At 39.4% G+C, this 27,163-nt stretch overlaps 1 protein-coding gene across 1 annotated transcript in view; it reads left to right on the forward strand.

Annotated features, from left to right (window-relative positions):
- The window catches only part of ptprn2 (protein tyrosine phosphatase, receptor type N2), a 147,087-nt gene that overhangs the window by 45,668 nt on the left and 74,256 nt on the right, over positions 1-27,163 (forward strand). The window contains exon 10 of the mRNA XM_005798577.2: positions 3,948-4,027. Coding sequence (XP_005798634.1) covers positions 3,948-4,027 — 80 coding nt within the window. The remainder of the gene's footprint in view (positions 1-3,947; positions 4,028-27,163) is intronic.

Genomic DNA, 27,163 nt, shown 5'->3' on the forward strand with positions numbered 1-27,163 from the left:
CTCAACAACACTAGGGGGAGTTGGACACACACTCACAAATCTGTGCTCACACAGTCTGTGACAGACAACCCCCCCACCCCCCCGACAAGACAAACCGTCATGCACACAGACACTCATCATGTCCCACCAGTAGAGCTAAAATGAAGTCCAGGCTCACACTTTCAATAACAAAAGGGGCAGGGTAAATTCCTCCAGATAAGTTATCTATCTCAGCTTCATCTCCCAACTATAGCAGTGTTTTCCCCCTTGGTATATTCAAATAATATTGGTGTGGTGTGCCTTGAGAGAAATAAAAAAATGTCAATTCAATTTGAGATGCATTGCGATCTCAGTCAGGGCACCCTTGGCCAGGGAGAATTGAGGCAGGGGTAAAGATTGTGGAAACATTGACATTTACAAGAGCAAACTGAAGCCCAGGTGAAGGTGCTGTTGGGGGAAGGGCATATTTATTTTCAGAGCAGTGTGTTTTCCCTTCTGTCTGTGCCCGAGCATGTGTATAATCATGTTCATAAATGCATTGTTGCATGGTCGGGTCCATCTGTTGAGAAGTATTGGCTCATATATCGCTCCTGGCTGGACCAGTGGAGCTGCGTCTCTAGCAGGCTGACTGATGGCGAGTGGGTCTGGGTCACAGCTCTCTGGCAGTCTGATGAATCTCCATTTATGCCGCACAGGTTGACAGTGAAGTATACTAAAAACGTATGAGCACTTTTCAGGACATTACATAGCTGATACGACGGCATACTGAAGGACTGAGGCGGGCAGAAAAATGAAACGCGCATCGATCGGTCACAACTTCTTTACAACCAAAGGGCAACAATGCTGTCAGTTAAATATAGTTTTATATGTACAGCATTATCTGGTTTGAATAGTGAGCGATGCATTGGTAGGCCTTCAATAAACTTTATGAAAGTAGACATCTGTGTCCTGTTTGAGTCAGTCTAGATTAGTACATTTAATATTTATCTTTTTTATAAGTTGTTATGGTCAAGTTTGAGTGGAGTACTGCAGAGCTGCTATCAGAAGGCAGTATGTTAACTGCCTTCTAGCAGGGGTAGATCTACCTTGGGAAGATGTATGATGTCTGAGCAGGAAGAGTTTCCAGATTTATTTTACATTTCATTTATATTCAAACGAATTTAGTGAGAATTGTTGCTTTAAAATGAGTCATTCAACTACTACAACCACAGAACACCGTTAAACACTAACTTATTTCTCCTTTGTTCTTATCTTGAGATAAACTCTTATCAGGTAACTATAGGGCAAACAGAGACTAATAATTAGACGTATCAAAGAAAAATGTTAATCAGTTGGCAGATATCGTAAATTAATATCTTGCTTATCTTGTCCATCAACAAGTATCAATGCAAAGCAAATCTAAAACATTATGAGGAGAGAGTGGAATAAAACATGGCAGAAAAAGAAGATGATGGTTAGGATCGATGGGAACTGTCAGAAAACTGCTTCTAACTCTGGCCTCTCTTTCTGCAGAACTGTTTGAGTTGGCAGTTAAAAGACTAAATGATGTAAGAGGTTACACTCCACTAAATCTGGTTTACGTGAACAACCAGTCTTAAGAAAAATATGGATTTTTCCATATAAAGAACATCCAAACTTCACTAATTTACTAAGGAGTACTATTAAAATTGACTCACTCTAAATTTTAATGCTAAAAAGATCTGATAAAAAAACTGGCTCAGAGGGAGTGTTTCACAGTGCAGTTAATAAAAATGCCTAAAATGCCGTGATGAACACTGAGGTTTCATGACAGGTGAGGCACTGACTGAGTCTGATGTGCAAACATTTGAAACCCAAAATTTAAGCTTATATTTCAAATTTGCTAATAATTGTTGCATTTGTTTGTCTTTAAAACTTTTATTTATGCTTTAACCCTTTAACTGTCATGATGACACCAGTATGGTATGAAACAGATAGTCTGTGAACAAAAAAAGTCAAGCTTCTCTGCTATCTTGTATTGCTCCCAGTGGTGACTGCAGAATTACACCACTTGGTCAGAAGCAACCAATCAGAGCCAAAAGGACAGTATTAGCGCTGTCAATCATTCTTGTGCATGTGCCGCTCAGGTCCTCCCCGCGCTTTTTGCTGTGTTGCAGTTTCTTTCCAATAGCAAAGTCTGCCATGAATCATCAGGCTAGTTAGCATAGCCACCTTTGACAGCGGATAAATAGTTTACCTGTTGCTGTAAGTTGTATATCCACCATCAACACATTGGGCAGAGCATACATGAGGGTGACTGACAGCACTAAGACACTTCTCCTGGCCTTGATTAGTTATTTTTGACCTGGAGCAATTGATTTCTGTAGATGACATTAAAAACATGAACATAAAAAAAAGACAAAACATTTTTTATACATGTTACATACATACTGCAGTGTTAATATGAAGCCAAATTAAATTACTTTTATTTATTTTTTTCTTTTGGCTGATCTCACTTTTGTTAAAATTGAAAATAGTGTTTGATCTGTTATTTCTAGCCCATGTGTCTCTATTCTTGTTCTTGTTTGCCTTCAATTGTAAAAGCCTTAGTGCTGGAGTTGATCATCAAGGGAAAGAGTCATCTTACAATGGTTCAATTACAACTGTATTTTTAGTTTTTTTTTCCAATATTTTCAGTGTTTTCAATGGATAGAAGAAGAACACCTGTTGCCCATTATACCTATGGAGCTCAGCACTTCCACAATACTTTTTGCCTCACCGTCTCCATCCATATGGCTAATTATGCCACACACACACGTCTATGTATTTGAATATGTAATTGTATATACTTTTCTCTAACAAATGCCAACTGTGTCCCAGTTGGAAGTTTATGTATTGCGCTTTGTTTTTTATTGTTTTTGGCTTGTATTTGAAACAAGTGGGGTTGTTGTCTTATATTACCATTTGGGTTTTTAAGATACTCAAAGCACTTGTTAACAAGCTGAATCATCAGCTCTTGCAATATAAAAATTTGCCTCACTATTAAGGGGCAATGCATTTGGCTTGTACAGCAATATTTTTTGCACATGCATTGTTTGGTCTTTAGTGTCTCAAGCTAGAGCCAATTATCTCAGTGTTTCATTGTGAAAAAACTTTATTTGTTGTTGATATTTCCTTTGAGTTTTCATCATTCATGGGGAATAAAATGTGTTTCATTAGTTTGCTGATCGTTGTTATGAAGCAGAGACACAATAAATGTTTCTTTAGCAAAAAATAGTCTGTTTTAGTTTATGCTTTTTGATTTATAAAAAATATTTTCGTTTGTGATATAAGAAGGTCATGAGTGGGGTATTTCTTTACACATTGCTAGGCTGTTATTTTTCTCCCTTGTGACTATCTCCAGGGATCGTACCAGAGTGTGTAGAAGTTGTTAGATTTCATTCCATGACCAACCTCGGGGACCTTCAGCAATTATTTTGCTCCAGGGAGAGAAGTCTGTAGCTGACTCAAGGCCAGACAGAAGAGAATGGGTGCAAAGAGTACAAGTTTCAGTGTTATAGTAAAGGGGTGCAGGGGTGCTCAGCCAATGACTGTAATTTGCTCTTTGGACATACTCAAACTGAAATGGAGCACAAAACCTATAGTGACTCACATCATCTTCAGAAAAATTCAGGTACTAAATTCACATATTGAGACTTTATTTTTGCTCCAGTTGGTATGGTATACATAAAAATTGGGGTCTGAAAATTTTAATGCGTGGTCCTTTACAAAGCTCTCTTTGAATCACTAGATAGAATTTGCTACTGCCTTGTACTCTCAGCTACTTCAGAATAACTATTAGGACACTGCAGCAGTCATCCATGTTCATGCTGAAAGTGGGTTAAATCCACATTGAAGATTCACATTGGCATTAAGTTGACCAATATATGCAGCAAATGATATTAATAGGTGGAAACAGGTCCTTTTATATTCATTTGATGTTTTTTTTCTTCTTTACTTGTCGTCTGCAGAGTTCTGGGTCCTGCAATGACATTCAGGGTCGGCCCAAATCCTAAAAACGTGACCACTGCAGACCTGGTTCAAGCTGCAGGTAAGACCAACGTACATGTTTCCATTTATCACCCTCTCAGAATGATCGCATTGATGACATTCATTCCAATTCACCTCACCTTCACAAGGCAGTTCACTTTGTCACAGTCTTTGCTTCAGCATACAGTTCAGGTCTGTGGGTTTTCATCATCTCCAGTCCTTAAGAGGATTGTCAACACTGAGCATCAGCAACAGAAATGATGATCCCACCATCCTTCTTCTGCCATGCTTGCACACAATGCCCAGGACAGTTTGTTTGGTTTGTTAGGTCCAGCAGACTGACAGCTTGGAAACAGGTTTGTGTTGGCCAGTCTGAGTTTGTATGTGTGCAGTGTGCACTGGATTGATGTAGACTGATGGGGATCTGTCACCCAGCGACAGGTCGCTGTCAGTACGCTCCTCTGCTTATTGTCAGTGCTCTGGTCAGTCAGCCGAGTGTGTTTGTTCAAAGTGTGTCCTTATTTCAGCCGGAAATGACTTCGAGCAGAACAGCGAGGTTTCAGTATGATCCAATATTCCCCTCGTGGAATCAAAATGGCGTTATTGGCAGAGTTGTGTTGCTGCTCCTAGTCTCTCTTTTTTGTGTTGTTTGAAGCAACAAACATTTGTTGACACTTTCCTGTTGGAGAAAGTCTGGACAATGGGTGATGGGTTTAGATTGGCAGGTTCTAGGTTGTTCATCTTTTTTTATTTTTTTATTTTCTTGTCCTCTTTTGCTTCTCCTACCACATGTGACTGATTGTGATGAGGTTTCGTGTGGTGAGAGCTAATGACAGCCATGAGCTAGGCTGAAATGTCAGACCAAATGTTATGTCAACATGATCATGAGTCTGGTCCACAGTGATGAGTTATGAGCACAGCCAGCTTGAATAGTAATTTGTTAAAGTGGAGGGAAGGGCTTTTCATAATTAAAAAAAAATCACTTTCATCCCAAATAAACATGAGATGTGGTTCTGAAATGCATTAAAATGGCACCAACAGATCATAGAGGGGATAGATTAAGAGTCCTGGCACAGGCTTTATTCCCTGTACTCCCAAAACAGTGTGAAGTGGACAGGAGTTCCCACCCTCCTCCCGATGTTCAAAGCAATCTGAAATAAAAGCGTTCATCTTCACTTTCCAGCAACACAAAGCAATCACTGACATTGACTTCAACACGATGTGGCAAAGGCACAATGATTTTCAAGCCATTCCTGGGTTGCAGAGGAGCCGCATGGTTTGGGCGCGATCTGAAAATCAAAGTGACGCCCACATACAGTGGCCACCTGGGTAATCCTGGCTGACCTTTGCCTTATGTGTGACTGTGCATAAGTGAAGCGGCCTCCTAATGAACTCATCAAAAAACCCCGCTGCGTCCAGAACCCAGTCTGCTGTGAGAAGCTTTGTATTAGTTAAGCAATAAATAAATAAAAAATCCAGAAAATTCAGCAATTTTTATGGAGACATTTTTTTAAAACCAGCTGCAAATGAAGATGTTTTGTCTTGTTTTATTTTTCTTTCTCATTCATTACCTCTGAAAGAAGACGTGTTTTGCATTACATAAAAACAAAATGCTTCATTTGTTTTTGGGGTTTTTTGCTTGCAGTCTATCTGTTAGCCCATTGATGGTTATTTTCAATGAAAAAGATAAAATGTTTGTCCTAACATTTGGCAAACACTTTTTGTCCCGATTTCCCCATTCCGACATCTTGAAGATGTCCATATTATTTTAGATGGCGCTAAATCTTAAGAGATATTCCTGCTATGTGGTGTGTTGAGAGTTACCTCGTATGCCCAGAAGGACGTTGGGACCGCTCTGATCTAAAATTGGGGAAAAACGTTGAGTTGCATTGCTTTCTCTGTATTAAATATAATCCACAAACTACCCCATTGCTTCTTCCCAGTCAGCCATGTTTGTTTACGCTGAACTCATGAGAGGTTTTGTGAGATTTCCCGTCTGACATCTGAATGTTGGTGAGTGAAATCGATTTGTGTGTGGTGTGTTGCTCCTGTCCTGTTATTTCTAAGATATTTTTTATCATCCTATGTGGTCTCTCAGGGTCTATCTCTACTTAGTCATTGTTTATTAAGAATTTAACTAGAAAAAACTGCAGATTGTCACAAGCATTTTAAGTGTTTATTGTTTTTGAAACAATAAACACAACTTCTTATCAGGAGTTACTGTGTATCCTACATTTACTATTTAAACTCCAGCTATTGACTATTTTAAAAATCAATTATATTTCTTACAATGTTTTTTGTCTTTAAAGGTCAGAAAATTGGAGGAGTGTCTGTTTCAGTTACTTAGTCTATATTATAGCATAAATTAAACCTCCATGGTTGATAAAGTTCACTGTACCCTGTGGTATCTAAACAAGATTAATATGGCTCTGCTACATTCTGCTGTCCATCTATCTGCCCATCAGTTCCATTCGATGCGTTCAATGCCCCATTGAAATGAAAAGACAAAAAGACTTGGCTGAAAGGCACGGACAGTATAGAGGAGATTTGATAACTCGTTGAAAAGCATCTTTTTTCTGCAGCAGGTTCTTAGCGGCTGTGCGGTGAAAGGCCTGCTGGGAGGTCTGACTGTATTAGTAGAGGTAGAGTTCTCTTGTGTGCTGCTCAACTGGAAAACTGCAGGACAAAGCCCGGCACTGCCTAATCCCTGCTCGGCTACGAAACAAAAGAGAAAGCTGCTGCTTTATCAAAACTACAAGGCATTCTGTGTGTCCGTGTTTGTTCGTGCATGTGTGTGGATGTGTGCAACTCTATTTTTTTTTTTTTTTTTTTGCAGCTGTGTTCATACTGCGCCAAGAAAATGATTTATTCAATATTTGATGAAGTGGCAGCCAAGCTGCTAAAAAGCGACACTGGAATGAGTTGTTTAGAACTCCACTTTTTCTTGCTTCCTCGCAGTGATTTCTAAACATGTAAATCACCTTCGGTGGAGGGATAATAGATCTGCCAGAGCTGCTTTTGCTCACCGCGGAGTGACGTTTTATCGCCGATGATGGATTTGATCCACTTACACGTCTGTGCTCTTCGCAAGTATGTAGGCGGTTTTATATGTAGGATGAGTGCTTTGGCTTCATAAAGTGTTATTGTACAATTATATCCTGGCGGGATTGTTTCTTTTGATTTGTGATATATGCCGCTTTTATAGCTGTGATTATAAGTACTCCTAATGAATTTGAGTGTTTTGCATTGAAAAATTGAAGCATGATGACTCAGATGGGATCAGGATGTCCAGACCAAACACCAGTATTTGTGATGGGATATGTATGTGTTAACCATGGCTGATAGGTGGAGGGTGGGGAGCTGGGTGAGGACACTCCTATTGTCTTGGCTGTCATGGCTGGGCGACCCCGGAGCCCCATAGAGGCCTCAAAGGCCCCAGAGGCCAAGCCATAGCAATGAGCCGGCAGGCCCCCAGGCCGTGAGAACCCCGGCCTTGGTCAATGAACGCTGGGATCATAAGGACCCTGGGAGCAACTTGCTGGGCCATCTGGAAAAGAGAGCAGGGACCCTGACACATGGCTGTCACCCTGAGGGAGACACGCAGAGATGTGGACGCAGACAATGTCGGCCCCCGTGTTTCCTGCCTCAGCTTCTGTCTTTTTTGTCTTCCACACACACAGAGTCACACGTAAGTGAAAACCAAGGAGGTGATGAGTGAGACGGAAAACTTTCAAAGTAAATCAAGTGGAAAAAGAGCTGAATTCAGGACTTATTTATATCATTAAACACTGCATTAAAAGCTACCGCTACATTAAAAGCTGCAGCAAACTTATTGAATAAGATCTTGTTGTTGCATGTTTCTGAAACCGTTGAAACGAAGAGTGGAAAACCACAATCAGAAGGTCAAAATGCACCAGAGAAGCCACTGCAGCAGATCATCAATTGGGGAAGGGTTACAAGGGTAAGAGATGGTGCAATGTCCAGAGAAATTGCAACAAATATTAACAGATACTGCCATGTACTCTCCAAAGACAATTGGAGAGTACAAGTGTGGAAGTGTGGCATGGCTTTGCAGCATTGCATCTGAATAAACAACAAACTTCAAAAAGAGAAAAGAATAGAGAAGTATAGATGTTTAGTCATAATGCACAGCTTCATGTCTGGTTAAAATCAAACACAGCATATCAATGAAACATCTAGTGGCAGTTATAAATCAAGGAGGTGGTATGGTGGTGGTTTGGGTTTGTCTCCTACAGTCAAATGCGATGCCATTTATTATTGATAAAGATGCTCTGCAGGAATGTATCTAGTTTTAGCTTTCAGATTTTTTTCTTCCTTCTTTAATAAATAGTGACATATAGAAACCAGCATTGTGCCTTTATGCCCTCTAGGTTAGATTTATATCATTTAATAACTTGGACAAGACATTTTAGGAATGACCTTGATACATAGAACTATAGAAACTGACAAAAGGGTGTACTTTTTTTTTAAGCATACCTTAGACATTCAGTACATAATGTATCTTTTAAATCCTTACTGGGGTCATTTTAGGAAATAAAACATTTTCAGTTACATCAGTATAGAAATAACCATGTGTGGTGAGGATCTGCCCTGATAATTAAAAAAGACTGATACCTGTCCAGACCAATCAATTCCGTTTCACCTTTTCTATTTTCCTTTTTAATGGTTTGTGTACAAATAATTCTGGAAAAAAGCTGTAGAATAAATAGGAAATAATTTAAATGACACAAAAGCATAAACTAGAGGTGCGCAGTGTTAAATATGACCGGTTGCTTTGTACTAAAGACATGTGACAGGCAGCCTATGTATGACTTGAATCCTTTTACCTGTCACTCCAATTGTCTGTCTGTGTGCCCGGTTCTGGCTGTCTTTTCTGTCTCCTCTTTGGAGGCCATGTAAGATGTGCTCAGAGGCCCACGCACTTGCGCTCGCCCTCTTTCAAACGCACACAAGAACCCTTGCAGACAACTCTAAAATGGAAACACTGTGACTGCGTGATGGAGCCAGCTACCATTTGAGTGGTGAGTGGTAGTCTTTTCCAGCTGAGCAGATTAGCATAGATCTCCCACGCAGACAGAGTTGACCTTCACTCTGGCAAACACTTGTCAAAATGCCAGCGATAATTACCTGTTCTCTTCGCAAACAGCACCATGGTTTATCCACCTGCATCTCAGGAGAGGAGGATGAATCTGTAGCTCCATTGGCTCCCCATCTTACAATGAATACTGCTGTTATTTTCATGTGCCTTTAATTTTTCCTCATTTTGTCAAACTGCAATCTCAAATCCTTACGAATGTTAAGGGACATGTGTGAAGTGGTATGAAAGCAATTTACCAGTCAAAAAAAATATTTACCAAATATTTGTATTAAGCCTTTTTTACTCTGACACCCCTAAATAAAATCCAGTTCAACATATTACCTTTAAAAGTCACATGATTAGTAAATAGTACTCTCCTGTGTGTATTTGAGCCATTGCATTAATACAATGGACCCCCACCTATTTGCAGTTTGGTATTTAAGGATTCGCCTATTTGCCAATTTTTCTGTGGAAAATAATCCAAATTATTTGTGCAAAATCCACCTATTTCAAAAGAATTGCATCTTGGGAAGCTGACATTTTTAGATGCAATTCTATTTGACGTGCTATTGCCTGGCGTTTGCAAAGCAGCCAATAGAGGAGTGCCATGTATTTTTCTTTGCACGGATTGTCTCTGAACCTAAGAGCATAAATGAGGAAATCAAGAAGTATTGCCTTGTGAGTTTGTGCCATACTGTTGAAATATGTCAGTTGTAAGTGTTTCTAGAGGAATCCTGAAGCAGGTCTCAGCTATTCAGTGACAGTTGTGGTCTCTAATTTCCATGAATGTCAGAGTCCACTGCTTTGTAAAAGTCTTGGAGGTCATTAGAGGTCCAACAGCTTCCTTCTTTCTAATAACCTGAAAGGTTAGTAACTTGTTCTAAAAATTAATCATAAGAAGACCCATAATCACAGTACTAAAATTTCAGTATTTCAATGCAATACTGAGAAAAATATAGAGAACATGTCCATTTGAAACAGTTTTAGTATTGAATATATGTTCAAATAGCAAGAACATGTCCATTTGAAACAGTTTTAGTATTGAATATATGTTCAAATAGAAATTATTTTGACAACATTAGCCACGACTCCAATAGGGGACACAACAGTTACTAGGAAAAAGGTGCCCTGGTCCCAGTCAAAGTTCAGATCTATTTTCAAGGAAGTAGCTGTGGCAAGAGTCAAAACTTGCTGTTCAGAGAAGTTCTCCATCTACAATGACTGAGCTTGAGAAGAAAAGGCATGGGCTAATTACACATATATACAACACTTTTCATACATTTGTTTGCAAAGATATGAAGATTTCCATGTCACAATTATTTACTGCTTTATGTTGGTCTATCACACACGCCTAATTTTGTGGATCTAGGTGTGAATACTTTTGGATGGCACTATGATCTGTAGGGATTCCTGTGTGACACACCTGTGTCTCTGCTTGGTGTTGCAGCGTATTAACCCTTCAGAAGTCAGCAAGCCACCAGCAACTGAAGAAATAAGTGTGAATCAAATCTTGGGAATGCTACTGCTTCTTTTCGGGGCGCTCATGTCCAGGCACATAGGGGCTGAAATGAAATTACTTTTGTCATCCAGGGTTTGGCTCCATCACAAATCATGTCAGGAAAAACATTGCTGGTTTTTGAGCATGGCTGGATTCGTGCTGGATGCCTGATCACCTGTACTTGTTCATACCTTAACATCTGTATCAATGAGTGCAGAGGTCAGAAAACAACAGAATTCCTTTCTCCTCATCTCCCCCCTCTCACTCCTCTTTTCTTCCTCCCTGGGCACTCTCCTCCTCATCACTGGCTGCACTCTCTGGTTGAGTGCTTGAATGTGCTCAGTTCGGTGATCAAAGTCTTCCTCAGTCTCTTCTCCTCCATTGCCCCCGGCTCTGTGAGTGAGTGAGTGAGTGAGTGTGTGGAAAAAAACCTGTGTGTATGTGTCATTCGGCTACAAGCATACTTCTCAGTCGTCACTCCTGCTATGTTCTCTCAGTCTCTCTGGTACTTTTTTTGGCTTCTGTGCACCATCCACCCGCCTGCTAGAGGGCAAACCCACCTGTGTATACATATATACAGTATCTACATGCACACATGAATATATAAACCTGAAGTGATGCTTATCCGATATGACACATCCTACTTTCCTGTCTTATGCATTGTTGATCACAGAAATCTTTACTCACTGTTACCGTAGGTAATTTATGCACTGCACACACACATATGCATCTGTATGTGTGTGTGTATGTATGCATGCTGCAGGGCGCCTGATAACCAGAGCTGCATGACTCATAGTAAACTGTTAAATATTGTGTGTTTGTTTCAGCAGAAACACAGCGTTAAACATCTTTTTAATTCCAAGGTCACATTCATTTTTTATTTGTTTCATCCTCATGCGCCTCCAGGAACAGAAAATACTTGAAATTGTCAAAGACGAGTGTTTTTAAAAAAACAACATTCCAGTAACTGTAAATCAGTCTTAAACGTCTTGTTTTTGTGCTCACATCTAACCCCGGAGAGCGAGGATTCGTCACCACTGACTCTTTTCGTTCGTCACAGTGAAAGGAGGTGTCATGTGCAGGAAATTTCCGATCTGAGACTGTTCCAGAAGATGAATCTGGGCCTTGTCTCACACTTTCCCTTCATCCTGTTTATCCTTGTCACTCATATTCTTCCAGTTCTTGCTCTGTTCCTCTCTGTTTTGCCTCAGTATTATTCCTGCACCTTTAGTTTGGGGTCAAAGAGGCAGCGCTTTAAACGTGTTTACTGTGTCTACGCTGCTGTTGCGAGTTAGCCAAAGACAGTAACAGGTGCCTGTCAACAGCCGGCCTGATCTCCAGTGCATTAAAAGGATCTGTGCAATAGACGAGGATTAGTGTCGCCTGGCATTGTTTATTTGCTAATTCCGTCTCCAAGGTATTTGTGGAAAATGGGCGTGAATAATTGAAAGCAATTTCTAGTGGACACAACGAAGCTATCAGCGAACTGTGGGAGATTAATGAGTAGGGGGTGAAACACGGTGCTCCAAACCTTTCCCAAACACCCACCGAGACCACGAGCTCATAAACAAAAACTGAATATGCATTGTTCAGAGGTGGATAAAAGCTTTGAAACGGAAAGCAGGCATGGATCAGGAAGGAAACAGAGCAGTCGGCTTAAACACAGAATGTGTCAAATGATGCTAAAGCATTAAGGTGCCTTTTACTTATCAGCAATTAGCGTTTCTAAATTGAACCAGTACATTCCAGATTCTTAAACTGTGCTTGTGTCTAAACTCTTGATTTGAGAGCAGAAGGAATACCTTGCAAATTTAAATTCATTGTTCTTGAAGAAAAAGCTTTAATTGATTAACTTTAGGTCTAAAAAAAATTTTCACAGATTTATTTTAATATCAGTCTGCATAGTGGCACTGTCTTAAGCTGAGCTATTTTGCAACAAGAATGTTTTGATTTTAAATTGTGATTGAGGTCTTATAGTTTCCATGTACTCCCTGTGCATACATGGGTTTTCTCTGCAAACTCTAGTCTCCTCCCACAGTCCATAAACATGACTGTTGGGTTAATTGCTGATTCAAATATTGCCCTTAGCTGTGAGTAGGTGGTTTCATGGTTGTTTTGTCCTTTTTGTCTTTCTTTTTCCCTCTGATGGACACTTTACTGTGAAATTCATTACTTTGTATCTCTTATGCCACATGACGATGGTGTTGCGCTGTCCCACATCAAGCGAAGTACAAGTGGAGCACAGTGAGAAACTCAGTAACCATTGTTGAACACTTATCATGGAACACTACAGTGAATAGTTGCGAAGCGAATAGACACAAGATTTCTCTCAAACTGCGCCAGAAATTAGTCGGTCAATGGCAAAAAAAACAACACTTTTTTTGCAACTCTACATTGCTCTTTGGATGATACTTTATCTTCTATTGCAATCATGAAGGTGTAGACTATCCAACATGATTGAAAGAATTTTTTCTGTCCCCCACAAGTTCCTTGGCCATGTTGTCTTTGTTCCAAACCTGTACTTGTGACAATTAGAGCCTCTGTGGCATCTTTCAGATCAGCTTTTTACAGCCACTGATGGGAGTTCTCAGTATCTCAGCCACTTTTTGAGTCTGCCAATGGCTCATGCTGTGCAGGGACTTACTCTTTCAAGGAGTTTGCTTGTCTTTCTCTTTTTCCACCATGAGTTTCTGCTGCCTGAGGCATTTGGTTTGCAGTTTGTTGCTGGGGGCCATTTTCCTGATCTAGTCCTGGATCTTTGAGCTTTTGTTCTGCATAGTGGCGTTGAGATTCTCTACCCACTGCCTCAATCCATGTGCTTTGTCTCTGCCTGTGGCATGTCATCAGCAAGGTAACATATAAGAAGTCTCCAGACTAACTGCTTGGACTGATACTTTTTTTTCTGATTTCTGACATTTAGGTGAGACTAACCTGGTATAAAAGCACATCCTAACAACATCCCACTGGTACGAATAATTCTGATATTCTGGTAGCAAGGTAAAAAGACAACTCTGTGGAATGCATACATCCAGCCAGAACTTAGTTGAGATATTACTAGCCACAAGAAGAGATGAGAGGTGGAGTTGGAGGACTTAACTTACTGTTCTGCTTTCTGCATTTTCTACACACACAAAATGTGTGTGGAAACATTTGTAAATTTGCACAAGAAAATGTTTCTCCTACTTGATTTCTCATCCCTCTAATCTTCAAATGGTAGCACAATAAAATTTTCAATGTAAAAATAATTATTGTTTGCATTGAACCAGGAGTCTTGTAGTAAAAAAGGTCCTAACTTTTCTTGAGAGGAAGTCCAGCACATCCGAGCCCTAGATAAGGCAGATACTTTAAAAGGTTGGTCTCACAGCAATACTGCTGGTATTTTATCTGTTGGTCAGATGAGACTAAGAATAAGTGTGTTTAACAACTGACATGTCAGGTGAATGCAAAACCAGGGATGATATGTGGAGCAATACCTCAGCCTACAGGAGTTTCTGTGTTGTGGGCCTGTTTCTCCTTCAAAAACCCAGGAACCTTGTTACCATTAACAGAATTATGGGTTCTTAAAGATAAATTGACATTTTAACAAAAAAAAGCAAAAAGAGTGGCCTCTGCCAGAAAACTGATAAGTATTTTACATTAAACATATGCCAAAATCAATACAGAAATAAGTCACAGGACACAAAATGTATTTTTTATGGCCATTTCACCTCAGACAAAAATCAATCAATGAGAATACACATATTTTCAACAGTACAGCCTTTTATGTTGATCCTATTTCCAAATACATCTCTGCACATAGAGCTGATAAACACGTTGTTGGCACTCGGGTAAAAAGAACTCCAGTTAGCAGAGACTTGTTATTATGCGACACCAAATTTTATAATGAATTCCAGCTGGGTTTGAGCCAAAGAGTGGATGATGCCATTTTTATCTGACCGAGGAATTTGCCATAATTTAATTTTCCAGCTAAGCCCTGCGCTGGCACTAGAACATTTCTCACACATGGTGGCAAAGTTAATGACAAAACGGCTCACTAGCTTCATGTTCTGTGAACTGACAAAACAACACGTTTTCCCTCAAAGCTGTAATGATGATTAACTGAATATGATCTGCAGAACTGACCTGATATCTTTTGCATTGGGAAAAGGCTACATAAGCTTCTCTAAAATCAGCAGTGAAAAGGTTTTGTTCTCTGCAGTTCATAGGGATGAAGGCATACAACTCTCTGTGTCTGTTTGCAGAATATCCACCCTCCACTTCAGTCCTGTCGACAGTGATGATCTCTCACTCTCTCTTTGCTTCATCTTGACCCGTTCAACCCCCATCCCTTTATATATTCCCCTGTCCCTTCATCTCCCATGCCCATACCCTTAGTGATAGCTACTCAGATTGAGAGACCATGTGCCGATGGTCCTTATGTCAAGAACAGTGGGTTCTCATAGCATGTTTCCTCTGTGCGCAGTGGTTTGTGTACTCAAATGGATGCTACTTTATGAAACAGCCGATACAAACAGCTATGCAAATGAAATTCTTCTCACTCCTGATACAAGCCATATTTAACAACAGCAAATCTGAGAATATTAATCATCATGCTGTATTATACTGAGCATTTCTAAGGGAAAAGCAGACTTCGCTAAGTCCCCTGTTTTCATTCCAAATGCCAGAATAAGCACTGATGTTTTATTGATTTAAAGCTTTTCACACTGTACCATTCTCAGCTAGGGTGAAGATAGGCACGCTTTGGTTACACAGTGGTGAAAATTATTTGCTTCTGTTCTCAAGTAGACCAGTACACCCTGTTACTGTGTCTCCAAGGTTTGACGTCTGCAGCGATACCTTCCTCTATTCTCTGATTGCAGTAAGTAGTTATGTAAGTTACTATTACATTTATTTGTCCCTAAACCAGCCTGGCCATTGTTCTCTAAGAAGACACTCACTGGATGCTACCGTCTAATTTGGGCAATCAGTCCTTATTAGGATGGTTGAAAATCCAAGAGATCAGCTGAAAAACTCCCGACCAGCTGGTGGGCACAAATGACCGAGCCACATTTAAAGTCACTTGGATCACATTTACTCCCCGCACTGAAGCCTGCTCTCAGCTCCACTGCATTTTCTTGATCATGTCTGAAGGCCTAATTGCACTGAGTTACCGCCAAGTGACTGGCTGATTAGATGTTTGCTTTAAAGAGGATCAGAAATGTTGCAGTCAGGGAAGTTCCCATTAACTATTAGTGAAGCCAAACTTGCACATAGTACTTTTTGTATGGAATGCAAATGCCATAATTCTGCCTCATGATGGCAGAAAATACAAAGAGATTCCAAAAGACAGAAATAAAATGGTTGATGGAGAAAAAAAAAATAAATTCTTTTATATAACTGATGTTTTTAGTTATATAAAACATCAGTTTTATAACTAAATTTCACATGTTTTTGTGAAATTTATTATTTCACAAAAAATAATGTTGCACTGTTACTTATGTTATCTAAAATAACGTTTTACATAAGTCTAAATGAAAGGTGTGAGTTGGGATGAAAACTGGGGAAGAATTTATAATTTATTGCTAGAAAAGACAGAGTAAGTTACTTTGATAGTTGTTGATATAGGCTATACGGACATTTACTCAGTGCACCATTAGAAGTAGGGGATGCACACAAACCTATTAAAACATACATGATCAGTGATTAATACCTTAATATTTTATTGGCCCAGAAAAGAGGTGATTTTCTGCATTTTGATTGGTTGGGTAGAGACAGAAGTAGAAAGGCAAGGGCACAGAGCAAACAAGAACCTCTACTGTTTGTACATAAAACCACCAAGACTTTAAACAAAATGAATCTCATCTATGTTCTTTCACTTTCTGGATTCCTATGTATTCAGATTATGTTGACAACAAATAAAGTCAGATAGAATTATACAATGAATGTAGTAGTCAAAGTAATTATTTTATCTCGACCAGTGTAATAGCTGTTGTTTTTCGGGTTTAAGTAAAGGTAATTAGATCATGTTAATCACTTTGTTTCTTGGTTTTACACTTGTGTTTTTAATTAAGTGAGAATCTTATTGCATGCCTATGCACAATGTATGTTGTGCTTTTAAGTTGTGCTGCTCAAACAAATGAATTTTTGGACTGAATGTGTAACAGATTGGGTTGGCTGATTTTTCATTCTTTGTGTTTTTGTCTAATGTGTTTTTTATATTAATCTTACTGAATGAATGGTCAATAAAAACACTGCTTCATCTCGAAGATTAGAATATATCCTGAGGATAAACAAACTTTTTTGGAAGATGTTCCCATTAATGGACCAACAGACCCGTATCAGTCTAATAAGGAGGCATCAGATGACACTTCAGTTGCTGAAAACACAAAGGCTTGGAACAAATCAAAGGGAGAGAGCCGTACATCTGCTCAATGAACCCAGGTGTGTGTGTACGTCTTCATCTGTCCTTGTATTTCTGCAGTAGATTACTGTCTAAGCTTGTGTGTTTGGGTGAGTGTTGTGCATTTTTTTGTTCTTCTTAATGGTACATCCATGCTAAATTGGCCCCTCAATGCAGTGCTCTGTGTCTGTGGTTTTGTGAGCTACAAGTGTAGAGAAACAAAGCGAGCCAGGGAGCTTCAAAGCAGGTGGGTGACATTTTGGGCTTTCAATCTTCAAAGCTCTATTTGCTTTTGTAGTTCCTCTTTGACTATAATTATATATTTTTTTCTCTAAAGGTTTACAGCTGTCTGAAAACGTGGAGTAGAAGTTGAGGGCCATTTCATAAGAACATCATTCAAGGTTTAACAATGAGCTGTCTTTGTTTTTTAATATATTAACACCTGTAATATGGGTAGTTCTGAATGCATTTCAACCTTAAAGCAACATATAGAAAGCAATATCACAGTGATACTCTGTATTGGTATTATTGGTACTACTGACTTCGAATTGATCATGACCCCCCCACCCTTTTCCTCACCTGTGAGTGCCTCCAGATGGGGTATATGTGGAACCTATCCCATCCCCTTATTTCCATTCACCTCTCCTCTTCTTCTCTTCCTTCCAAGTGCCTCTCTATAATTCATGTCCAGGTGCAGCAGCAGCTTTCTTTGGCAGGGGGGCTTGAAAAGGAAAAAGGGGACAGATGTTCAATTTTCACTTCCTTTGTGCCGCTCTCCATACGTGTCCATATGTGGGGGCACCTCTTGTTGCCCACGATGCAGATTGCCGTGTCTCCGTACTTCACATTAAGCAGTAATTAAATCGAGTCACGGCCATGACTAACTGCTGGACGATGCTTCATGTGGATCCATGGATGTGACCTGGTTTGCATGTTGTAAAAGTATAAATAATGAACCAGGATTAGTGTTTTTTGTTTTCTAAGAATGTTGGTTGCAACTGATTTTTCGATCCTGCAGTCATCATGAGAGGCTTTATGCAAAGACATGCACATGATGCAGCTGTATTTACATGTAGCTTTTGTGGAGCTTGCACCCCCCTACTGATTGTTTGACTGACTGAACACTGCTTCTGGGTACTTCTACCGCAAACTAACAAGTACTGTTCAGTTCAGAGTGGAGTGTGCAATTTAAGGCATTTACTTATAGTTGCAGTTGTAAAAGCTGAATGTGTTTTTCCTCTCACTACTGAATTTAGTGCACCTGAAATGTCTTTTAGAACAGCGATCTTTACTCATGCAGAGAGACTGTGAAGGTTTATAGAAGAAAAGTGACTAGCGTTTACAGCCTGACGAACCCACCCACAGAAATTGTCCGATTAATGCATTATTGTTGTGTTTAGAACTCATGAAGTTTAAAATTAACATTAAAAATGATTATAAAATGATTATGGAAAATGAATGTATTTAGGAGTTGCTCTTGGTCTGTAATGTCTGTCCACCACATTGTTTAAGAATCTCCCTAATATTGGGTAGTCTCTTTGGATTTTTAACTCATATGTCCACCAAAGCATCAGGATATAGTTTTCCCAGCAGCTCCAACACATTGTTTTCTGGGCAGAAGACACTTTGAGACAACCTTTGATAGTGTCCACTTGAACTCAGAAATGTTGAAACCGAGTTGGTCAAAAACAAAAGCACAGCAATCTCTTACGTTTGATCCTTGTTAACGAGGAATTGAACATCAGAAAAAAAAGTTGTTTTATGCAGGTCAGCTCTAACCTGTGCTTGACTAACAGCTCTGCTGCCCTGCCTTTACACACTGAAAACAGTTTGTCCTCACTCGGTCATAGGGGAAAACTGCCTGCTTTCTCTGCAGTTATTCAAGCTGTCTTTTATTGTTCATACATCATTGAATGGTTTTGTAAGCACCAACAAAACTCTTGCATGGTAGCACATGGAGCCAAAAAAAAACAACCAAAAAATACTTTTCCTCGGACAAGAGTGGCTGCTGCAAGCATCCTCATGGAGTACCTCTCACAAAACAGAAAATAGAAAAATTCCTGCACTGATTGGAGACATTAAAATACAGAATTCTTTATTTTCCATTTTAACTCATATATAAATCTCTGATTGTGCTATTTTGCATTAAAGTCAGTCAGAATAATAAAAGACTTCATAAATGCATATGTGAATGGGAATGGAAAAGTGGCAAATTCCCTTGACATGCCTTTTCAAGTCTAGTTTCATTTATACAAGCACAATGCTGTGCTTTTTTTCATCGGCATGTCCGTGTTTTTATCTCCTACATTATGAGCATTAAAAGTAGCAATTATGGACTAACCTTGTTGTGTGAAACACAATAGTAATTTCACCATAGTAACATCATAATGTCTCTTTCTGGAACTTATATCTATTTTTCCTTTATAGCTAATTTGGCTGTACAATCCTGGATGTGTCTGTCGCTGTGTGAGCGAGGCATTTTAAAATAGGTTGGCACTAGTCCCCTTTAAAATGTCATATAGCTTTCTGAAAGCGAAAGGAAATGTAGGAGGAAGTATAAAGGAAAAGGAAATGAATTATGGATGAGTTTTAAAAAGGATGTTACTCCCTGCCCTTCTCATTGTTTTCCCATTCTTCCTTCTTTCTCTTCATCCCCTGATACTCTCCTTTTTCTATGTCCTGTGTGTCCTCTGCCTCGTCCTAAATCGATATGGGCTGGCTGTCATGGGTCAGTGGCCTGTATGTTTTGGAATGGACTGCTACAGGGGGTTATTGTGGCTCCCAGGGTCCTTTCAGGGGGTGGCTACTTGTTTCTCAAATGCAAACCTGTTCCCAGTTTAACTACTATGCCCGCTTTAGGCTTATGTTGGTGATTTATATTCTCAGCCACACAGAAAGGCATTTTTATTCTAAAGGCAAATTCAATATAAATATTCTACACCACAAATAATTACTTAAAATGCTTGTCATGTGTTTTTTAATAACATATTGTTACTATCTTGGGTCTTTGCAGTCTTGCTATCCAGTCATTCCTCCAGGATTGCCTTCAGTACTTATCTATGACAAGTTGTACTTATAAGACATTCTTGACATCAATCATCATTTTAGTCCATACGATCAGCTTTAAGCAGCATTAGTAAAACAAAGCCTCTTACTAGTAATACATTTTGCAAACTAGTCACTCTTTTATCTTACCACATTCACCATTGGTTAGATCATGAACAGTCTCACAACCTTTGAAGCAATGGGTGAAACTTTAAACTGCTATGTTTCTAAACGTTTGTATCCGCTAGCTGTGCTACAGCTAACACTATTTTGGTCAGCTCAAACCATCTTTGCCTTTGTTTGTTTGGTTTAGATAGGATTTTAAAGAAGCTACATCTTAATTTGTTCTTGGTCTGCGCTTCTTCATATCTTAACATCTTTTATGTAAACATCTTAGAAATCAATGTTTAATATGACTCAATAAAACTGCCCACCATAAGCAAAACCCAAGGAATGACTATGTGTTTATTATAAGCACGTTTAAAATAAGACTGCTTTGTATGTCTTTTGCAATGCTGGCGAGTATTTAGCCACAGGCATCCTCACACTCCAAGTCCAATTACCTGTGTTAAGGCCACATCTCAGACAGGGGGATTACAACATATTATTCTTGCACAAACAACAGTCTTTCTGCCCACCAGCCTGCAGGCAGCCACTGACAAGCAACCAGGGAAGGTGTGAGAGGTGTTACATTAGCACCTGGATGTGCGAACAGCAGCCTGCTGACCTTTTATCTGTGGCTGATACACTAGCTAGAAAGTTGTTCAACCCCCTGTAGATTTTATATATTGCCCTCAATTTTTCAGTCTCTTCTCCCCATGCCTCTTACTTTGTTTGTCCTTTCTTGTCTCTACCTTTATTTTATTTTTTTTTGCTGTGATTTTGTTCCTTTATTTTCTGACAATTGGCGTTTTTACTGGTAAATGTTTGTCAAAGTGTCTCATCTTTCATTCTTGACTGGTTGTCACCACTTTGAATTACCTTTTAATATGTTTGTGGTGCAAAACAATCTATTTAGTTGCTATTCAAGTTGCTTCCTGTCCCCTCACAAAGACTCAGCTGTCACAAGGATTCTTAATCCACAAGTTTTTACTTTTACTGTTTTGTCATTTTCCTTGGCTATGTAGCCTGTACAAATTGCAGTGCCTGAATATCCTCAAGGCACACAACTTCCTTCAAGTCACCTGCCAGGGGCTCTAATTAGACTGATAAGCAGTGCAACTGGAATCAGCTCTTCCTGGTAATCAGCCCCACGGAGCCTCGACAGAAGGCTAAATGAGGAGGAGATGAGCCATGCAGCCCAACAGGTGTCCTTAAAAAGACAGGCAACTATTCCTATAGAGTCTTGTCTTTTTCCTTTCCCTCCAAACTGCTTGATAGTTCTGTTTAGTAGGGTTTGAAACATGGAGAGATTTTGTGGATATTTAGGAAATTAATTCTGGAAAACAAAAAACAGTATGGTGCCCTTCTGTGGTGTATAGATTTAATCATCATGCTGTGACTTTGAATCGCTCTCTCGCCTCACTTTTAAAAGGAATTGTTTTAGAAACTCTGCTGTAAAATGATTGATTAGGTGTGGAGCGAATTTTAACAAACACACTCGTCAAAGTGTGTAGTTTGATTTCTGAATCGCTTCCCGTCCTGAATACATGTTTTCTTGCTCCTTTTCTCTTTGCAGTCGCAGCTGCTCTGCTTTAGACATATAATAATGATTATCACATTTTGTCCTAAAGCAAAGTAGTAATGCCAGGCGGGCTGAATACAAAATGATTTGTGAACTAATAAAGTCTCAGAAAGGAAATGTCATATTTCACGTTTTGACACCTGCATGAGGCTGTTGTGTGACACTTTCATTTTGCGCCCACCACTCCCAGCTGTACAAAGAAAGGCAACGTGGTGGGATTAACGCTGGAGCTGCCAGGACGCCTCATGGAGACTGAGATAGGCGAGCTCATAGGACGCAGCTCTCAGATGCTTTATCCACTCTGTGAGAAGACGTGCACTAACATCTGTAGACAGTCACCAAAAGGCCGTGTGTCCAATAGCCTCTACCAGATGGGGAAACATATTGGCCTCTTCTGAAAAATTGCCAAAGTTGAACAAAAACTGCTTTAACTCCAAACTAGTTTTTAAAAATTATTTGTAAAGAGCCAAAGCACAAAGTTTCATATTCTTGAACAATTTCTGGAACCCGTTTTCTTCTTTTATGAATGCGGGTCACGCCATGAGGTTGTAAAGTGTTCACACAGGAGTCTGATTATTGCCAAGTTTAATTAGTAGTATGAGTGACAGCACAAAAAAATAAAGAAAAAAATGCAATTGGGAATCAAGATCTGCTGTGTGAACTTACCCTAAAACATCTGTAAGCTCTCTGCTTAAAAAAAGTACAGCATAGTACTTTAGAATTAATAATACTTGTATGAATGTTACTTGCAAAATCCTATATGTGGCAGAATAGTAAGCCAGCATATAACTCTCAAAACATCAACATGTTGCTGGCAGCTTTTAATCACCAAGGAAATGGTAGCTGGCCAGATTTAATGAAAAAATGGACGGAACTCAATTTAATTTGATTTATTTTTATTTGCCAAAGAAAGAAACTGTTTATTGATGGAGATTTTGATTAGCATAAATGTAAATGTAACCAAGTTTACCCAAGACAGATTTTTGCCACTATTGTCAGATTCACAGCTATACCTTATTTTGTGTTGGTGTTTAATAACATCGATAAAACCTATAAAATCTGTTATGTGATAAAATGTGTTACATTTCACAGCGCACCAATTATTTGCCAAACTTTTCTTCATCAGAAGAGTGCAACAATCTCCAAACTAAACAACCAGATCTGATTTCTGAATTTATCTTGCCGTGTATCAAATTAGTCATAGATGTGATTTTAGTTGGGTATTATTGCTGACACAAATATTGTTTTGGCTTTAAACTATAAGCTACAGCATGTGTTGCAGTCATGGATGGTTGACGATACGTCTTATTCTTCAGATCAAACGTGCTTGATTACAATTAGAGCCCAGCAGCACCCTTCTGCTCACCCCTGCATACTCCACTTCATCCTCTCCCTCGTTCTCGTGACTTGAGTGATGGCGTTTGTGATTCCTAATGACAGTCGGAACAAATCTACGGTAATGAGGTCACGTTGGCATCTTTTCTCTGAAATCACCCTTCACACTTCTGTACAGTCAACCTGTCTCTGAAAGCCAGACGTGGCTCTGCCTTTGAGCTCCAGTGAACCAACGTGAATCTGCTCAGCTGTTTCCTCCAGGAAACTTCTCTTGCAGTCAAAATGGATACGCTGTCCTACCTGTGATTTTTTTTTTCTCTCTGTGCTCAGAATTGCATGTTGAGTCACTGAGGCTCATATCCTACCATTTAATTAGTGCTTCTTCTCATTTACAGGCCTGCCGTGTGATGTCTTTTACATTTATTCAGGCTCTCCCGTGTGGGTGTTTAAAGATGACAAGGTTTTTTTTTAAAATAAATTTACCTGCATGAAGACAGAAGAAGAATGTGTACATGCTTGCACGAGCACCCACCTTCCACTTATTACTGTGTGTTTTCTCCTGCCGCGAGCAGGATGTCTGCACCAACACACTGCTGCGATTCGCTCGAGCCATTAGCTTGTGGAGAGGGAATTGTGGATGAAAAGCACAGCCGTGTGTAACTGTGAATATGCACAATATGTGTACATGTGGGTGTGGCCTTTTGTGTACCATCTTGTATGCTCAATGTAAGTGTGTGAGTGTGTGTCTTTTGCCCAGTGATGTGTTTAGTAATGTGGAGACCTGCAGGAGACGGTCCGTGGAGAGAGCCTGCAGGATAATTGCTACCACAGTGACAGGTAGGGCTGCCTCTGTCAGAGTTCTCTCAGTGGGGAAGCAGAGGAAGTGTGTCTGGGTGTGTGTGTTCAGCTTAATTTTACTGTCCCTTCCTCTGATAAGCTTTTCCCCTAAAAGGATCTCTTTAAATAGGGGCAAGCCTGCAGATGTACTAATATCCATCATCTTTAAATTATTATTCTGAAAATTGTACTCATGTAAGAATGTTTTTTTTTTTTTTTAAACCTGGCTTTCAAAAATCTTGGTGTCACAGTGCAGAAACTCATAAAAACAGTTTGTTTATTTATTTATTTCTCATTTTGTTACACTGTAAACAACATCTTCTGCACATTTGATTGGGGTTTTTATGTAATAGAGCAGCAGAAAGTAGTTTATAATTGAGAGGTGAAAAAGAAGGATACATTGCTTTAATTTCTAAGATACCTTTCTAATAAATTTATATAAATAAATGGTTGTTTTTCAAAATGAATATTAAGAACAAATTAGAATTTGTGGAAAATATCAGAGGCTTCTCACCAACCATGACTTCTCCATCTAATATGGCTGCCTTGTGGGTAAAATTTTGCAATATCTGCTTTAAAAATATTAATTTTTGCATTTCTTTTGTTGCATTTTTAAAATTATGGCCCTGCCATAATTAAATCTTGGGAGAGATTTTGTATCCTTAAGGAGTGGGCCTTAAGGATACAAAAGACTCCAGTCCTTCAAAAAGGTAGAAAAGTAGAATGCATTTGTTGGCCGCATTTGGAGGAGTTTTCAAATTTGGACAGCCTTCTGTGGACCACTGTGATGTAATTGCCTTTCAAATGCGGCCCCTGAATTTGGCACTGTATTTAGCGAATATAATTTACAAGGCTGAGGTCTGAAGTTGCAATAAATTTTCTACATACAGTCATATAGTTTAAGTGTTTGCTTTGTAACATGCTGGACTTCTGACCGCCAAGATTGCTGCAGATGCGAATTATTTACCTCGTCTCTCACTGTAAACCACAAACCTTTCCGCTCTTTTTCCGCTCGATTGTCAGATGCGGTTTGTGTGTGGCGCGTGTCACACATCTGCCAACTGTCATCTCCAAGATGCAGCGTAAACGATCTGAGCGCGCCCCGGTGAGAATGCAGAGTGACATCTGCGCAGGGAGGGTGGGGGTGGCTGGGTTTCTCCCACATCTGGAGTCATGTGCCGTCCAAGTCATTTGCCAGTGCTTCTCCCTTCCCCTGGTCTCCTGCAGTCCGTGAAGAATTGGTGTCAGCACCTATCAGAGGCAAAATGCCTATTCTACACAGAGTGTCAGAGCAGCCACAATCTATTAATCAACACGGCAGCAAAGAAAAAGATATTATGTAGGCGGTGGTTGGTGTTCTGTGTTGGTGTGTCTGCTAGCTCAAGAGCAGCAGGCAAAGCCTCATCTAGGTGTAATACTCAGGCATCGTTGAGAGGGTTCTCTAATGAGGCAGGATGCAATTATAAATGTCATATGTGCTCTGTTTGAGAAAGGAAGAGGCTTGAAAATGGTTTGATAGTGTCTGCAGTGGACTCAAAGTGCATGCTGATTGCAGGACTTCAGTCATCACAGACCCAAACAGAGGCTATTTAATTCTCTTCTTTATAACGCATCAACTCGACAATCAATTTTTGTTCATTTATTTGCAGTATTTTACTTCCAAGTTCATCATCATTGCATTTATTTAGACAGCAAAGGGGCCTCGTGTGTTGATTTAGGCTGAATAACAGCAGTTGGTTTGTTTGGGGGGCACTGTTGGCCTTATCCGCAGGAAACGATCGATTGGGGTGAATAAACAGCGAGCCAGCCAGGACCCCTGCTGTTAACAGCATGTCTGAACCATGTGACAGGCATGGGGCTTTTTGATTGGCACTTCTTATTGGATATTTGAGCCTAATGATGTCATGATGTTTGGTTTACTGGGAGAGACTTGTTTTATTTGCGACAGAGATATTTGGCTCAGTGTAACTCCATATGGCCTACAAGGGGATTCAAGTGACTGTTACTGTTTATTAAACTATTTTTCATCTTATTAGACTTGCAAATGATACTTTTTATAAGCTAGTATTTAAGAAGAGAGAGTAATTAAAGGGGCAGACACTTCTCCAACTGATATGAATTAACATTAGTTGACTGACAAAAAAATGTATCAACCTTTAACACTTTCTAAATGGTTAATACTTGAAAAGTCCTCCATTAATTTAAGGAAGTAGGCATTTGCTCCTTTGAGTTTCTGAAATGTCAATAGGTTCATTTTCTGTTGTTTATTAAATATGTAACCTACAAGATGTTTTTGACCACTCAATACAATTCTGACACTTTTTAAACAGAGGCATTCAAAATAGATATAAGTTGTCATTTGTTGCAACTTTAGCTATGTTGTGCTTAAGGTTCTAGAAGTCATGCTATCAGCTGTATCACTAACTCCAAAAGAAAGTATTCTTACCTGCCAAAACACCAATGCACATAATACGGTGCGCTTCAGCACCAAGACCGGGAAATGAAGGCACTAGCAAGGAAGCATGCAATTTTACTGAGGCCACTCTCACTCTTTGCACTTCAACAAAGTTGTATGTGTTCCCAATAGACACCAGATTAAACTTTCAATAGATTACAGAAGAGTATGTCTTTTTATAAGACAGTAGCAGAAAGCTGGTCAGGTGATCACTGTCCCACTGCTTAACTAAGGGGTCATGTACTGACAACTAAACCTTAGGATTTTCTCATGGAGAGCAAAATTCAAGGTTCTATCAATGGTGAGAAGTTATCCATGATTGACTGTAGATATAATGTTCTTTTTTTGCTAAGGTTAGTGTTTCATTTTAAGCACTAATCTTAACTGAGGCAAGTGAGACTTGCAATACTTTGTTTTGGGATATTGTGTGGCTTTCTGATGGAGTTGTCAACGCACTCCTTAAGTAATTTTGGTAGGCTGGGACTCCTGGAAGTGTTACAGACTTTTTCACACTTTCCCCATTTGTTGATAATGGTTCTCATGGGAGTTTGCTGACAATGCAAAGATTTATAAATGCCTTTACAACACTTTTCATACTGATGGATCCAAATAACTACTTTCTTTTGCATCTAATTTAATTTCTTTAAATTAGAGAATGATCTGTTTCCTTTTTTGGTTCTTTTGGCATGTTGTCAGACAGATGCTCTTTAACAGTTATCTTGATTTTAAATGGCTAAAGTTGAACAAATAAATTGGCAACCAGAGTTGAGTCATGATTTGCATTATGTTTGTAATTGTTTGCACTTTTTTATTTCATTTTATTTGTTTTAAACTTAATTAAAGAAATTATTCTAAAACTGCTTTTT

Source organism: Xiphophorus maculatus, chromosome 21 (genome assembly GCF_002775205.1).
Source record: "Xiphophorus maculatus strain JP 163 A chromosome 21, X_maculatus-5.0-male, whole genome shotgun sequence".
In the NCBI taxonomy this organism is placed as follows: Eukaryota; Metazoa; Chordata; class Actinopteri; order Cyprinodontiformes; family Poeciliidae; genus Xiphophorus; species Xiphophorus maculatus.